The 15,723-nt window shown below is 39.8% G+C and overlaps 1 protein-coding gene across 5 annotated transcripts in view; it reads right to left on the bottom strand.

The window, feature by feature from the left end:
• The window catches only part of LOC111551668 (RNA binding protein fox-1 homolog 1), a 1,700,664-nt gene that overhangs the window by 1,216,047 nt on the left and 468,894 nt on the right, over positions 1-15,723 (bottom strand). Inside the window, exon 1 of one of the 5 annotated variants that reach the window (XM_023225716.1) lies at positions 13,852-13,917. The exons of the other annotated variants lie outside the window; for them this stretch is intronic. Within the exon in view, the coding sequence (XP_023081484.1) occupies positions 13,852-13,896 (45 nt within the window). The 5' untranslated portion in view covers positions 13,897-13,917. Of the gene's footprint in view, positions 1-13,851; positions 13,918-15,723 lie in introns of those variants that run through there. 5 annotated transcript variants of the gene reach the window in all.

Raw genomic sequence — 15,723 nt, 5'->3', positions numbered from 1 at the left:
AAGGCCCTTCTGGGGCTTGAGACATGACTATTTATTTACAGAGTGAAAAGTAGCTGAGAACTGAAGAACTTTTAGAGAAAATTTGTGGAGACCATCAGGCTCCATGTCAAGGACACGTCTCAACAACATACTGAATCTTTGACCCACACATCCCAGCTACTCCCAACCTGAGAAGAGCTGGTCTGGAAGGCACTTCGCAAGCTCCTCCTCTTTCTCCAGCCTCAGTTACAGAACACAGTGGTTAAGCAAGCTGCTTGTGTGTTTAGTCTGCCTGTTGCCAAGTTCCTGGTCCACTCCGTATTAGCAGCATGATATTTGGTTAATTACTTTCTCTAAAATTGCTCCCTCATCTGTAAAACGAAGACCATGACTACTCATGCCACATAAGACGTTTGAGAGCCTGAAATAAGCCAACGAGATACAGTGCCTCTCGTAGGACTTGGCAGATACGATACTTAGTGCATTTTCTTTATCTTTGTCTTTTTTTTTCCCAAGATGGAGTTTCTCTTTTATTATGCAGGCTGGAGTGCAATGGCATGGTCTCAGCTCACCACGATCTCTGCCTCCCGAGTTCAAGCGACTCTCCTGCCTCAGCCTCCTGAGTAGCTGGGATTACAGACACCCGCCATCACACCAGGCTGATTTTTGCATTCTTAGTAGAGATGGGGTTTCACCATGTTTCCCAGGCTGGTCTCGAACTCCTGACCTCAAGTGATTCCCCCCCCCCCCGCCTCCCAAAGTGCTGGGATTACAGGCATGCACCACCGTGTCCGGCCAATACTCGGTATATTTTGGCTATGATGTGTTTCCCCAAGAGCATCAGTGTCTTCGCTTGCGGTAACTTGCTTTGATTTTCTGAGCCCAGTTCAAAAGGGGCAATGTAGTGCGCAACAGCTTTGCATAACTGCGTCTATACTGATACGTTCAAGCGGGCAGGCAAAATTGATTCCCGTCTGATTGTTGCTGTATGAGCAAGACTACAACACGGCTATTAAAAGTAAGGCACTGAGAAACAGTTGTAGCTGTTTAGAAACACAATGTAGCTATTCCAGCAACACAAACGCCTGGCGCAAAGCAGGTTCCCAATCCACTTGTTCAAATGAAAAGGAAAAAGTTGAAGCCTGCGAATGAAGAACAACAAACGAAGGAAGTTCCAAATATTAGGTCACACCACCATTTCCTTTCAAAGGAGTCACTGCCGCCATTTACGTCAGCAATCTACTCTAAATTTGCAGGACAGCAGAAAAAAAGCGCACATGCCGTTTATAAACACCAATTTACGAATACCAATGCGGTAAGCCATGCCGTTCCGAATTCCCTTGACCATGTTCTACAAGACACCCCAGAGTAGCACATATCTTTCTTGTTAACATTTCATGGAATCTTTCCATAAGCATACGCTTGTTCTTGTCTTCCACATTTTGTCCTGTCACTGCAACAGATGGCTTTACACTGACGCATATGAAAATATTAAATACTTTATAAGCCTGTTGGAAATATAAAATGCCTTTGGAGGAATGAGAAGCTCAAGGATTAATGTAAAGCAGCCAAACAATATTCTGTCACAAACAGATACCTTTATGTTGTGAATAAAACGGTCAATGAACAATTCCACATCTTCAATAGGTGCTGAGAAGGAGTGAGGGGTATTGAGTTTGCCATAGGAGAGATTTGGGCCATACCAAAAAAGCAGAACATACTGCTATTGAGAGCTGTTAAATATTACAGTGTGTAACCAAGGGAGGGTTGTGAAATCTACGTCTTGGAGATCCAAAAGCCATAAGAGGCATCCATCTGTCTGAAACGGCCAAATAAAGCAAGCTTAAAGGAAGAGCTGTGAGCTAAGGGATGATGAAGTCAGCTAGCTGATTATTCTATATACTCAACTTCATTTATTATTTCTTTTCAGGGCAATATTAATAGATGTTTACTCGAAATGAATATTACTGTCTCAGCCAACCCATAAGTTCTTTCCAACCCACCTATGAAAGTGGGGACATCATCTTATGGGTGTCTGTCTGGCCAGGTGCGGTAGCTTGAACCTGTAATCCTAGCGCTTTGGGAGGCCAAGGCGGGGTGCATCACCTGAGGTCAGGAGTTCGAGACCAGCCTGGGAAACATAGTAAAACCCCATCTCTACTAAAAATACAAAAATTAGCCAGGCATGGTGGCAGGCACCTATAATCCCAGCAATTCAGGAGGCTGTGCCAAGAGAATCACTTGAACCCAGGGGGGCAGAAGCTGCAGTGAGCTGAGATCTTGCCACTTCACTCCCGCATGGGTGAAAGAGTGAAACTTCATCTAAAAATAAATAAATAAATAAACAAACAAATCAATAAATAAATAAAAGAAAGTGGAGACATCGATCAGTGGTTAACATGAGGGGTTCTCCAGCCAGACTGACTACCTCTAAGTGACAATGACTATAGAACCTTGGGCAAGTTACTTAACCATTTTGTGCTTGGTGCTTCCTCCATAAGTAAGAATAACAGTAGTACATACTTCATAAGGCTGCTCTGAGGATAAATGAGTTAGCATACGTAACAGGCTTAGAATACAGCCTGGCATATGGTGGATGCTACATAAATGCTGGCTATTCTTTGCAGTTAGTGCTGTGTTTATGTAAAAATAAACATGAAGACGTGGGAACAATTTTTTTTTTTTCGTTGTATCGGTTTGTATGCAACTGGCATTGACTTCCAATGGGTGCAACTTATTGATGTGTTCCATACTATGCATAAATCAGAGATCGCCAAAGACCATTCCTAGGCATTTATCCCAGAGAAGGGAAACTCGTGGTCATGCAAAAACCTATCCACAAATTTTCAAGAAAGCTTTATTTGTGACGATCAAAGCCACCCCAGACATCCTTCAACAGGTGAATGGTTAAACTGTGGTACATATACACACCATGCGATTTTACTGATGTAACAATATAGGCACAACTCCAGGGAATGATGAGTAAAAAAGCCCGTCCCAGAAGCCTAAGCACTGTGTGATTCCACTTACATACCATTTTTGAAAAAACAAAGATTTACAAATGGAAGGCAGATTGATGATCGACACGGGTTAAGAACAGAGGTGGGTGGTCGCTAGAGGTAGCTGTGGCTATACAAATGGAACCTCAGGATGGAAGAGCTCAAAATCGTACCTGTCGTGGGTGGATACAGAAACCTACACATGAGGAAGTTGTGCAGAACTATATATACACACACACAAATACGTGCAAGGAACCTTAGGGAAATTCAAATAAGGTCAGTGGATTGCAGCCATGCCAATATCCTGCATATGATATGATGCTACAGTTTGGTAAAATATTACCATTAGAGAAAAGTTTACAAGAGATTTCTCTCTATTTTCTTACAACTGCATATGCTACGTTTATCTCTGTAAAAATTTCAATTAAGAACATTGCCAAAGCCTAAATGCAGATGAAGAATGAAAGTTTTCAATACACTGGAGTGATCGCCAACCTCCTCTATGTATCTTCCGGTATACAGGAAAATACTACTCATTAAAAATCATGCTGATGGTACTGTAGATGTGTTATGAAACTATTTAATGAAAAATGAGGATTTCTTGTACTTAACATTGCACAGTTTATACTGATGATTTCTAGCTTTTGTATATTCAGTTGGCGTGTTTAAAGGAATTGAAATCTGCCGAGTGAAGTGCATAGGTTTCTGAAGCAATCTGAACAGCACCTGCCTTTCTCTGAAGTGTTTTATTATTCTGAGTCAGGCCAGCTGAATCTCCCAAGGTATGAAGTTCAGTTTGAGATAAAAATATTTTATCTGCCCTTACAGCAAATTGAAAGGCTATATAAAGGGTTTTGTTATTGCAGTGTTTTCATAAATATATAGTAAACATCTTTCACAGTGGGAAATTCAGCACAAAATACAATTTTCAAACACGGCCATTCATGTGGCTTGCACAGGAAGATAAAATGACCCAGAGATGAATTTAAAAAATAATAGTACTGTATACAACTTTTAGCAGCCTACAGTCCCTGACAAACACACGCAGCTGGGAGGATAAGGATCATGATTTTGCAGTACCGGCGATGAATGACAAGTGTATACAGCAACAGGGAAATTTGATTTTCTTCTGTGGCCCAACCATTACTGTTAACACTTAGAGTTCTCATTTTTAGGAAATTCCAATACCCGCCCCCCACCCCATTCCAGAGAGGATGCTGACCCCAAACCTTAACCAGAACATAACTTTGAATCGAATGATTTTCAGTTTTATCTTTTCTAAGGCTCAAATACCTTTTCAAAGCAATTTAGGTTACCTATGTCTAACACAGACTATCTATGTTGGTATCTAAGCTGATCTATCTCAGCTCAGGGGTAAAGTGATCACAGGTTGTTTGCAAAATGCAAGCTTTTCCTTTAAGTATTTTTTAATTATCCAAGTAGGGCATCTTTGTTGAAAATCACAAAGAATAAAAGTGCAATCTTAAAAGCAAAAGCTCCATCTCTCCCCTGCCCCTCTCTTAGTCATGGTGCACAGCTACAACCAAGATTATCACTGTTCAGAGTCCCTTCGTGATCTTTTGCAGTGTTGCCCTCTACGTAAAACAATTGCATGTGTATGTTTGTTCTCTAACAAAGTATTTCAAACAGATTTCTGAGTTTTGGGTTCTTCCTCACTCATCACATCTTAGATGTAGTTTTACATCCAGGAAAATCCACTTTATTTCTACAAAGGTTCTTGACCTCCAATCCCCTCTCCATAGGTATTTCGTCTGTTCCAGTTTCCTTCTGACTGTGCACGGTGCTGCAGTGAACCAAGCTGCATCTTCACAAACTTGAGCGATCACATAGATTCCAGAGGCAGAAAGACTGGATCAAAAGCACATATTTATTTATTTATTTATTTATTTATTTATTTATTTGGTTATTTATTTTCGAGACAGAGTCTCGCTCTGTCACCCAGGCTGGAGTACAGTGGCGTGATCTCGGCTCACTGCAACCTCCACCTCCCAGGTTCAAGTGATTATCCTGCCTCAGCCTCCTGAATAGCTGCGACTACAGGTGCCTGCCACCACGCCTGGCAAACTTTTGTATTTTTACCATGTTTCACCATTGGGTGAAACCATGTTGGCAAGGCTGGTCTCGAACTCCTGACCTCATGATCCTCCTGCCTTGGCCTCCCAAAGTGTTGGATTCCAGGCATGGGCCACCGTGTCCTGCCTACTTTTTTAAAATAAAAATTCCCAAATATTCCCCTACAGAAGAAAGCACTATTCCACATTCTAACAGTATATAAAATGCCTGTTTCATCAACAAATTGTTTTCCAATACAATATATAAAGCTTTCATATATATAGGTGAAACTTTCACACACCCACATATGTACATTTTCATATACTTGTTATATTTATTTTTCCAAAAACTATACTCATGTCCTTTGCCAATTTGTCTTCTCCATTATTATTCAGTCTATGTCTACTCATCTATCCATTCATTTACCCATCCACCCATCTATCCAAAATATCCAGCCCCTTGCCTAATTTGCCAAGATGATAAGAAGGTTAATCCTAATAGGTGAGTTATAGGAACTTTCTATAGCTACATAAATCTCTTCATCTACATCAGATTCATGTTTTACCAATGTTAGAACAATGATTCCTATAGCTTTGGGTCAAAAAAATAGGGAAAGGGATTTCGAAGCCTCAAAGCTTCAAATTTGATGAGCAGCCCTTTTACTCATTAGCTGTTGGTAACCCTTGAAAAATCATCCCGTTTCAGCCTTCACTCATGAGCACTGGGTATAACAACCACATCTGCCTCATAGGGCTGCTGGAAATATTCAGGCCTATATTGCGTATCTGGGAATTAGCAGTGTCTAGCTTATTGCAGGCACTCAACAGACAATATCGGTAAGAAGGATACATGATGTGCAGTTCCAAATACTGAACAATTAGCTAGTGCATTACAACAAAATCGGGTTTCTCTATCAGAAGCAGAATTTGAATCCTGAACCACTTATTACATTGATGTAACTTCTATATGTTTACAATCCTAGGAAAATTTCACAATCAAGACTGGGCAGAAATTCATTGAGTTTTGGGTACACTCTTTTTAATGGCACACAAGGTTTATCACTAGCCATCTTTATTTCTAAAAGGAGGTTCACCTTAAGATGTGGAAGTATTACATATTCTGGATATGGAATTAAAATGGCTATTTTAAAACCAACTTCCCGTTCTTTCTTTCATCAATTAAACTATATATAATAGCTTAACTATATATCTATAGTTTACATGTAGATATAGACTATATGTAGACTATGTAGCTTATAGTCTATACATAAGTTACATATCTATAGCTTAACTATAGATATCACTATATATATGTGTATAATTTAAATTTTAATACTGAATGCTAATAGATAGTATCTACAGAACTTTACCGGGTAGTCTTGGCTATGTGGGTTCATCTCATTTATTTTACCACTGAACAACAAATTCTGGTTTCATTTTAAACCATTTCCTGAACCAACACTTAGATGAAATAGGTATTCCACAAAAGCCAATTCGATGAACTGTATTAAAAAAGGACATTTGACGATAATGGATCCAACATCAGTCTTTTGACAGTTCTGAAATGGGATTCACTCTTCGCTTTCTTTGTTCAAATCTGAGTTCATTGGGCCTGAAATAAAAAGGAAGAGCAGTAATGGTTTCTACTTCCAGCCCAGTTCCTAAGCTGTCTCCACGCTGGGAGGAGGTAGCCCAAGAACCCTTTTCGCGACTTTAATATTGCTCCATGGCCAGATACAAGTTCTTCGTGGGTGACCCTTTCTCTCGTATATAAAAAAATCCACATCCTGCCTCAGGTAAAATGCAGTCCATACTTGTAATTTGTGGTTAAGCATCTCTGAGCTTTTGGCAGGGCAATAAATAGTAAGCAGATACCTATGCTCAACACTTAAATAATGTACACATTTACATTGGTAAGCTGGGGACAACTGGTATGAAACTGAAGCCTGTCAGACCCGTATTTCCCACCATGGTGGACTGTATTCGAGATGCGAGACATTTTCAGGTAGAAACCCATACATATCCTTGATAAGAAATTTTGAAAAATACAAACTGTTCCATCCATGTAGTCATTTATTCAACTGAAGTTCATTGAGGTTCTCTACTTCTGTCTTAGTTTTCTGGATATTCTGGTATGTATTTAATTGCAAACTTGCAAAATCTTTTTTTTTCCCTTCTGAAGCAGAATAAAATGTGTCAAATTGGCATTTCTATTTAAAAATATACTTAAATTGTTTTTCTTTTCATAGCATTTGCTATTCACTAAAAACTCAACTGAGACTGAGATAGGCATGGTCATTCCCGTGGCTGAAATACAGCACAACAAACAGCCTGGCATTAGCTGAGATGAAGCTGGGAATCAAGGTACTCACATCCACCACCATCCACCTGGCACGGACCACACGGGGCTCCCTAGAACATTTTAAGAGCATCAGAAAGCGAAGAGTTAAGTTTCTTGAAGACACCTTAAGAGATCCAGATGAAGAATTTCTCTCTATTTTTCCAACATCACAGTTAAGTAGTGAATAAAATGGAGATCACTCATCCTGCAAATTGTGCCCTCCTGCACATTAGTGTTTTTCTTTGGCAACTTTTTTGTTGTTGGAAGTGGTCATGGTAGAGAGAAGTCACAAGGCCTCCTGACCCAGGTGAAGTGCATACACCGGAGGATTTAAATACAACATGTAAAGCTGTGAGCATTATCACTCATGCTCTTTCAAAAACAGTTAAGTCCGTTTTCTTCATCAACCACTCCAAAATGAGACTAAAAATGTCTTTTGTTTCAAAACTTGGGTGAAGATGGTGCCTCAACACTTGTGCTTCTGTAGGTTTACAAGCTCATATTACTAAAGTACATGAGAAAGTGGCTAGGAACAGACTTTGGAGTTTAAATACCAGGTCTGCCACTTAGAAGCTGTGTGATCTCATAAAGATGACTCAACTTCTCTGGGTGTCTGTTCCCTCTCTGTAAAAAGTAGATTAAAAACAATAACAATCTCCTAGGCTTATCTTAAAGATTCAATGAATTCATATTTTAAAGCATTTGCAACCATGCTCGGCAAATATGAAATATTATTTATTTAAACAAATAAACCAATAAACCTATGTGCCAAACCTTTAAAGATAAGAAAATAATGCTATTTGAATACTGAGGGTAAAGAAGGACCATAAGGGAAAGTTGTTAGAATTGCTCTTTCATTATTCATTTAGTGACGTTACATTTCTCTTCTAGTGACACAAGTACCAGGGAAAGAAATTTCATTTTCCAGCACTTGTCGTACTAAACAGTAAGTAAATCAGAAAAAAAAAAAAGGCACTTTAAATCACAATGACCCATGCCATATTTATAAAGATGTTCCAAGGAAGCAGCTGTAACAATTTTAGCATCAGACTGTAAGGAAATAAGGACCGTCTGACTTTGCATCATGATCCTATTTGCAGTATCCAACCAGAGATTTTAAATGTTTAATAATTGAAATTCACATACCTTCTCCCCTCTCTTGAAAAATCAGACCATGTTTATATTAGACTATCACTGACATTACCTAGGGTATAATTACTCAGCTGTGGCAGTGTTGGTTTGGGGCCAGGTAATTTGTTTTTGTTTTACGGGAGGGAGCCGTCCTGTGCATCCTAGGATGTTCAGTGGCATCCCTGGTCTCTATCCACTAAATCTCAGGAGCAATCCCTGCCCACTATGAACACAAAAACTGTCTTCAAAATGTTGTTAAGTATTGTTATGAGTTAGGGGAGGAAACTGTCCCTGTTTCAGAACCCCTAACCTAGTGTATCTGTTAAGTACCAATTTGTGTAAACAAATTCTAAATGCTAAATTCTAAACTCAGATTAATAAATTTCAATGGTACCTGAGCATATTGGAATCAGAAAAATTTGGAGTCTAATCACTTTTTCTTATTACAAAAAGTCTTGAATATTGTTTCCCCGTCTCTAAATTAGGCATGGTCATACCTACCTTGCAGAGTTGTGAGAACAGAGAATATACATAGAAGCTCCCCGTCCAGTGTCTGATGCACAGAGAGAGTCAGTAAGTGCCCAGGAAGAAATCGGCATTGTATTGTTATTGCTGTTTCTGTTGACAGGTTATCACATCCTCATCCTCATCATTTTAACAGAATTGGAATCCCTGTACTTAACACATTCAGTCAACCACAATAAATCCAACTAGTACTTACATCTTCTTTGCACACAACAACTGATTTCCTTACAACTAGAGACTGCAGCTAAACAACAAAGAAATACATCCACAGTACTGTGGCAAATGCAGATGAAGAATTATCATGAAGAGCAAAGGAAGGACTGGCAGAGGCCTTCCTCATATACCATCCTTTAGGGGTCTTCTCTGTAAAACAAACATTGGGCAAATAATGCACTTTGATTTGTTTGGTTGTTGCTGTTTTTCTGTATTGGATTGAAAGTGTGGAATAAATGGTGCTGGGAGACGAGCTTTTTGAGTATGTATTTGTGTCTGTGTACACTCTTTGTGTGAACAAGTTAATCCAAACCAGGTTAGAAAACTTAACGAACGAACCAAAAACTACAGATAATTAAAACGGCTGGTTTTGACTACTAATTAGTGTTTAAGAACAAAAGGACCATTTTAAATAATAGGGAGAGATTTGGCTAATTAGATAAACATGAATCTAGAATTCCAGACATTAGGAATAGAGAAAAAGTAATGAACATGCCCACCACTGCATAGTATTTTATATTTGTATAATTTTTTTTACACGTATCACTGCCATCTTTGGAAGCTGAAAACACTAGTTCTACTATAATTGTATCTTTTCTTGAAAAGTCTTTCCTGGCCTTCATGACATTGAAGCTTGCCGACAGATTATTCACTATTGATAAATGCTAAGAAACTAACCACTGCTCTTTTCTTTTAAACCCAGCCAAAATAACTTCAGGAGAACTTGCAAGCACAAAATTATGTTACGAATATCCAATTGATCCTATTTACATTTTCTACATCAAAGTATTCAGACATCATAAGCAAACGAGAAATGGGGACCCTCCCAATACCCTATAGGTTATGCAAGCACCTCACCAGAAAGAACACTTTGAAATTTTTATGGAGCAGGAAAAATCAGAAGCATATTAATCTAGGCAGTGAAATTGGGCTTTCTGTCATTTTTAATTGCTTGAATTCATAACCTAGTTTTGCTGAATCAAAAACGAGTTGCTGTAGCTGACATAAGCTGTTTTGGCCTTTTGGGCACACACGCACACACAGAAAGCCCACAACTTTCCATAGAAACTTTATTTAGCTTCATAAAAACACACCCTGAAAACTGTTCAGGACATTATCGTTGCTGAATAATTTAATATGTAATGGTTTCCAAACCAATCACTGTGTGTTAAATGCTGACTTTTAAAGGCGTTTTTTTCTTTCTCTTGGTGCCGTGCAAGCACAGGGGGTTCAGCAGGAATCCTAAATCCTTGAGACTGCTGTTCTGATTATCTATGATTTAATTGAAATCAAATTATGCATGAGAATGCATAATTGTAAAATTCTTCTCTCATTTGCTGCTGTTGACGACTGCTCATAATATACACAAACATACAAGCCTGCATGAAAATGAAAGAAAACAGAACAAAAATGTATACCCATGAATGCAAACAAATATTTGACATTTTAACACACTCCAAAGTTTTTGGATCCATAACAAAATTAAGTCTAAAATACAAAAAAAAAATTAAGGGTCCATGCTTTTTCCTCCTCATTTATTTTTATGTTCATCGTAAAATCAACACAAGATGGAGATTGAAGTCTCATAGGCAGGACTTTTAATCCCAACAGAATTACTTTCCAAGAACTTACGCCAACTCCCTGTGATAACTTTGAGACTAACACACATGAAGTTTTTAAAATAAAAGCTAAAAGTTAAACACAAATAAGTTTAATTAATAATCATTTTATTAGTTCAGAAATCTTCCTTTCAGATCACTTTTCATTTCTCCAGATTACTACTTTGCTGAAAACCTAACATAAAAATTATAAATTTACACAGAAAATATTTATTTATTTATTTAGCTCAAGATTGACCCATTCAAGCAGGTTCTCTATAATCAAATCAAAGACAACAACGAGGAGTACCTGGATCCTCAAAATGTAAGTCATATAAGTCAATTAGTGTTATAAAATATGACATTATATTTTCAACATATTGCAACTATAGTTTACGGAAGGTAATCAATGCTAAAAAAAAAAAAAATTCCCTTTGCTGAGATCTACTTCAACTTTTGTATCGTACTCCTAGTAGAGAGAGGAAAAAAAAAAAAAGAAAAATAATTAGCTGGTCCTTTTTAAAAGCCAAAAGGAACACAGTCTCATACAAAAAAGAAAAATCACTTTTGTTATGCTTCAATTACCTGGCCCATAAGTCAGCGCTGACAGTTATTTCTACCAAGTCTGAGTAAATACAGATTAAAATGAATCCAGACTCTAAAATTAAGACAAGTGATAGGGAAAACAGAAGTTCGAAGGATAAGATTTTAGGAGACAAATGTAAAAATACGCTTAGCCCAATAAAGTCATGAGACAAAAAGTAATTTTGTATAATCCCTCCATTTGTGGTAACAGAAAAGATTCTGCTTTTTTCACATGGTAAAAGCATTTCTAAGAGTCTAGTTGCTTGGTTAAAATGAAATGACAAAAAAAGTTGGAATATTCACTTTTTATAAGACTGATGTACAGTGTAATTGCCTGATAGTAAATAATTATTGTAGATGAACGGAGAATTCCTAAAAGAAAAATAATAAAAATAAAAACTGGCTCCGGTGGTCCTCCAGTGTGCAAAACATTCGTTGAAGTGTAGCAAAAGATACCTAAAAGGTTTCTGTGCACCAAGTAAAACAGTAAAGAGAGACAGATGGAAAGAAATACACACAGATGAAAAAAAATGGGAGGAGGAGGAAGAAATACCCAGAAGGAGACCAAGAGAGAGAAGACAGAGAAAGAAGAGGGGTAAGAGAGAGAGACGGAGGAACTCCTTCTACATGTCCCCCTACCTCACTCTTCAGATCAACAATTCCTTCTTCATAACCTCTAAGTATTCTAATAGAGGGGAGGCATCACATGTGTGGGGAGTGTGGGCAGATGAGACTTGGAAAATCTTGCTTCTTATGTGAAAAGCCTAAATTCCTGTGAGCCTGAGTGGCAAGCAGCTGTTGCTGATTGACTTGCATTTACTTACTTGAAGAACAAACCTCTTTAAACTTAATCATAGCAAACCACAAAAGCAAGTTACTCCATGCCACAAACACCCTTTTACTCCACGCTCTTTGGATTTTCCAGCACACACTTTGATTAAAAAAAAAAAAAAAAAAAAAAAAAAAGGGAACACGCTGGAGAAAGATGTTACAATTTTAAACCAAACAATTTACTACTCAGGTACCCTAATAAAGAGAGGATCACACAATTATTTTTGCCTGCTTCAGCAATAAACCACATTCATTTCTGTGTGACCAAAATTGAAACCATGTCAACAATGAGTAAATTCTTCTACGTGAAGACACTCAAAGTGACTCTCTTAGCAAATAATTTCATAACGTTTTACTAAGATGACACTGCCAACAAAACTTTTGGATTCACAATTCCGCTTGGAGCCCTCTTAAGTGGGAAGGTGGAAAATGCAACTCTTTTGTCAAAAGAAATAATAAACACCCCAATTTCCCCATAATCTGAAAATAAAGGCTAGAGGGATGAGCTGCGCTTGAGAGGCTAGGTGATCCTTGTAGACTGACGAATGTCATATTCGACACTCTGTATATATATACTCTTTAAATGCATAACAGTTCCTTCCATCACTTGAGAAGGCAAAGTACATTTCTCCCGTTTGATCTCAGAGGAAGGCAACTCTTATTCCATGTCATAAAATGGTACAGAGCTTATTTCTCAAGTCGAAGCGTATTCAGTATTGTCAATTTAATCTCTCTTCCATGGGAATCAAGCAGAGAAGATAGAGTACACCAGCGCAACTAGCATGGTGGACATGTTTACACAGACATGCAGCGCATATGCTCACACTTGCACACACATGCTCTCTTGCAACGTGAGCATGCCAACTTCGCAAATGCACGACCCATCTGGCCATTCATTTCATAGACCTCTCATTTCCAGAACCGCGCATCTCTTGCAAAACCATGGCTAGCCTATTGGGACTTTTATATCGGTTCTTAATAAACGCTTATTCATCTCTGGGAATAAAGTTAAACGGAGCCAATGAGCATTGTCAAGGAAGTTGCCCACTAACTTCCAGTGGGTAAAGAAAATCGACGCATCTCCGGGCTCCCCAATCCCTCTAAAAGCCCCCTCGCCCTCTCCAAGCGTCCAGGCCACCCCCACAACGGGACGCCCAGGGCGAGCCCTGAGCTCAGCCTCCGAGGTCCCCGGAGCTGGAGCTCGGCTTACATACCGCGTCCCATTCACGCGCTGCAAACGCAGCCTCATCCTTCCATCGCCGGTTTGGGTTTCCCGGATTCCATCCGCGGCCAAGTCCCCTATTCTAATCAGCAGCCCGGAGGCGCACACGCCGCCACCGTCTCTGCGCTAACGTTGGACAGCGGCTGACGGCTGCTCCTCTGCCACAGGCAGCCAAAAATGTCAATTTGCACACTCCTCCCCCTGTCGCCCGCCCCCGTCCCTCTGCAACCCCCTCCCGCGGAGTCAGTGGGCTTCAGGAAGCCTCTGCAGAAGCTGCCTGGTCTCCCCTCCCTCCCTCTCTCCCTCTTTCTCTCCTTCCCTGACAGTGTTTTAGAGTCTTCTTCGCTCGCCTTACCTGAAGGGCATCTCCCACGACTGCAATTAGCTGCCAAGATTTCATTGTCGGCTGCAAAGTGCCTCCTGTTTCCTCACCGAGAGAACACAGCACGGGAGAAGTCCGAGGCAACAGCAAACGGCACCCACGTGCTAGCAATGTAAATGACTCCAGTCATCTGTCGTGCGCGCCGCGCGCCTTCGCTCGCCCGGGCTGCCTGGCACGGCCGCCAGCAGGTGCAGAACGCCCCGAGTGCGCGGGCGCGCGAGAGCGAGCAGCCCGTGCAAGGAGGCAATCAACACCCGGGCGCACACAAAGGGAGGTCACCGCGACGCCCGCGCCCAGGTCCGGCTTCCCCGGCCGGCCTTGGCCTCTGTCCTCTCCAAAACGCTCGCCAATTTAGACGCCCAATGTTTTTGCAAAGTCTTGCAGCTGGGGGAAGGCGGTGGATACTGGGGCTGCGTGGGTCCCGCCCCCACGGGTCGGAAGCACTTGCAAAGCTCCAAGCTGGCGGCGATATCTCGCCGCTTGCCGTCTCTCTCCCGCACGTGTCCCTTCCCTTGTTCTTTCAGGCATTAAATATGTACCACATGACAGAATAGGGCACCTTGCACGGTCCCCTGAGTCCGCACTTGACAACCAATTTTAACTCACGAGCAATCAAATGTCTAAAGGCGGATATAAGCACTCCCAATTACTTACGCTACTTCTGCATTATTCAAAATGTCCACGGGACAGTATTTATGACTTCCAATATGCTACTTCACCTACAAACACTAGTAAAAAATCGAAGACCCCAGCACGGCGCTCCCAATCTCGCCTCCCGCCCCAAACAGCTAGGCTTTTATCCTATTTCACCTCCGAGAAGCAGCTGTACTGTATTTAGGAGCGAAGCTTCAGGATCTCAACTCTTCTTCCACGTTACGTACTAAATGAGAATGCGCTGAGGATTCAGCCTGCTTTTAGGAAAACAACTGTCGTCTCTGTTGAACTTTAGAGATCACTTTTTAAATGTGTTTACCTTGAATAACAATATTATCAAAGTAATTTTCCTGTTATTTTCCCAAGAAGTCCTCATAGATCTATTTCACTTTTTTTTTTTTTTCTTGTTGTTGTTGTTAATAGTAATGAGTTACACAGGTTCTAGCTATTTTCAGCTGAAGTGCTGATTTTGGTAGGGACCAAAAATTGATTGACTGGGGAAATGACTCTTTTGGATGTAGAAAAATTACTTCGTTGTTTTCCTTTCTCTTCACACTTAGAACTGCAAGCTGCATTAAGACGGCTTTGCTACCTCAAGCACTTATTATTTAAATTGGAAGGATCTAAATGGGGAAGAAAATTTAATATACATATATCCCTCCTATATTTGATCAACAGTGAGTGAAATATTCATCGGCTTCCTGTGTCCTTCTTGAATACTTTGAGATAAAGGCCTTGTACACAACTGATTAGGATTTTATGCATTGGTAAGCAAATTTTAAAATGCTAATAAATCTTTCAAATATTTTCACATTTGTTACAACTCCATATCCAGAGGCAATATTTCAAGTTTTTTTTTTTTTTTTTTGAACATGCCAATTCCTTATGTAACCATCATCCATCTTTGTCACACCAGGAACAAAACGAGGAGGGATTTTTTTTCTTCTGTGCATTAGGCATGTTTTTAATATGACATTAGCGCAGTGTTTAACTTTCTCCTTGCAGAGTTAAGAAAATTCTATTTGTGTTCTCTCTGCCTGCCTTTCTTAGAGGGTCGGTGGCATTTAAAGGATGCCGAGATAACCATAAGGTAAAATCTTATTTCACAATAATGATGCCATAAAGAATATGCTCTACTGCCTACTATTTTGAAAGTTAACTTCTAATGTTATCTAGTATGATCCCCTCATA

The sequence above is a fragment of the Piliocolobus tephrosceles genome, chromosome 17, assembly GCF_002776525.5.
Source record: "Piliocolobus tephrosceles isolate RC106 chromosome 17, ASM277652v3, whole genome shotgun sequence".
In the NCBI taxonomy this organism is placed as follows: domain Eukaryota; kingdom Metazoa; phylum Chordata; class Mammalia; order Primates; family Cercopithecidae; genus Piliocolobus; species Piliocolobus tephrosceles.
Note: the sequence above shows the minus strand (reverse complement) of the source record. Positions and strands in the feature narration are given on the sequence as shown.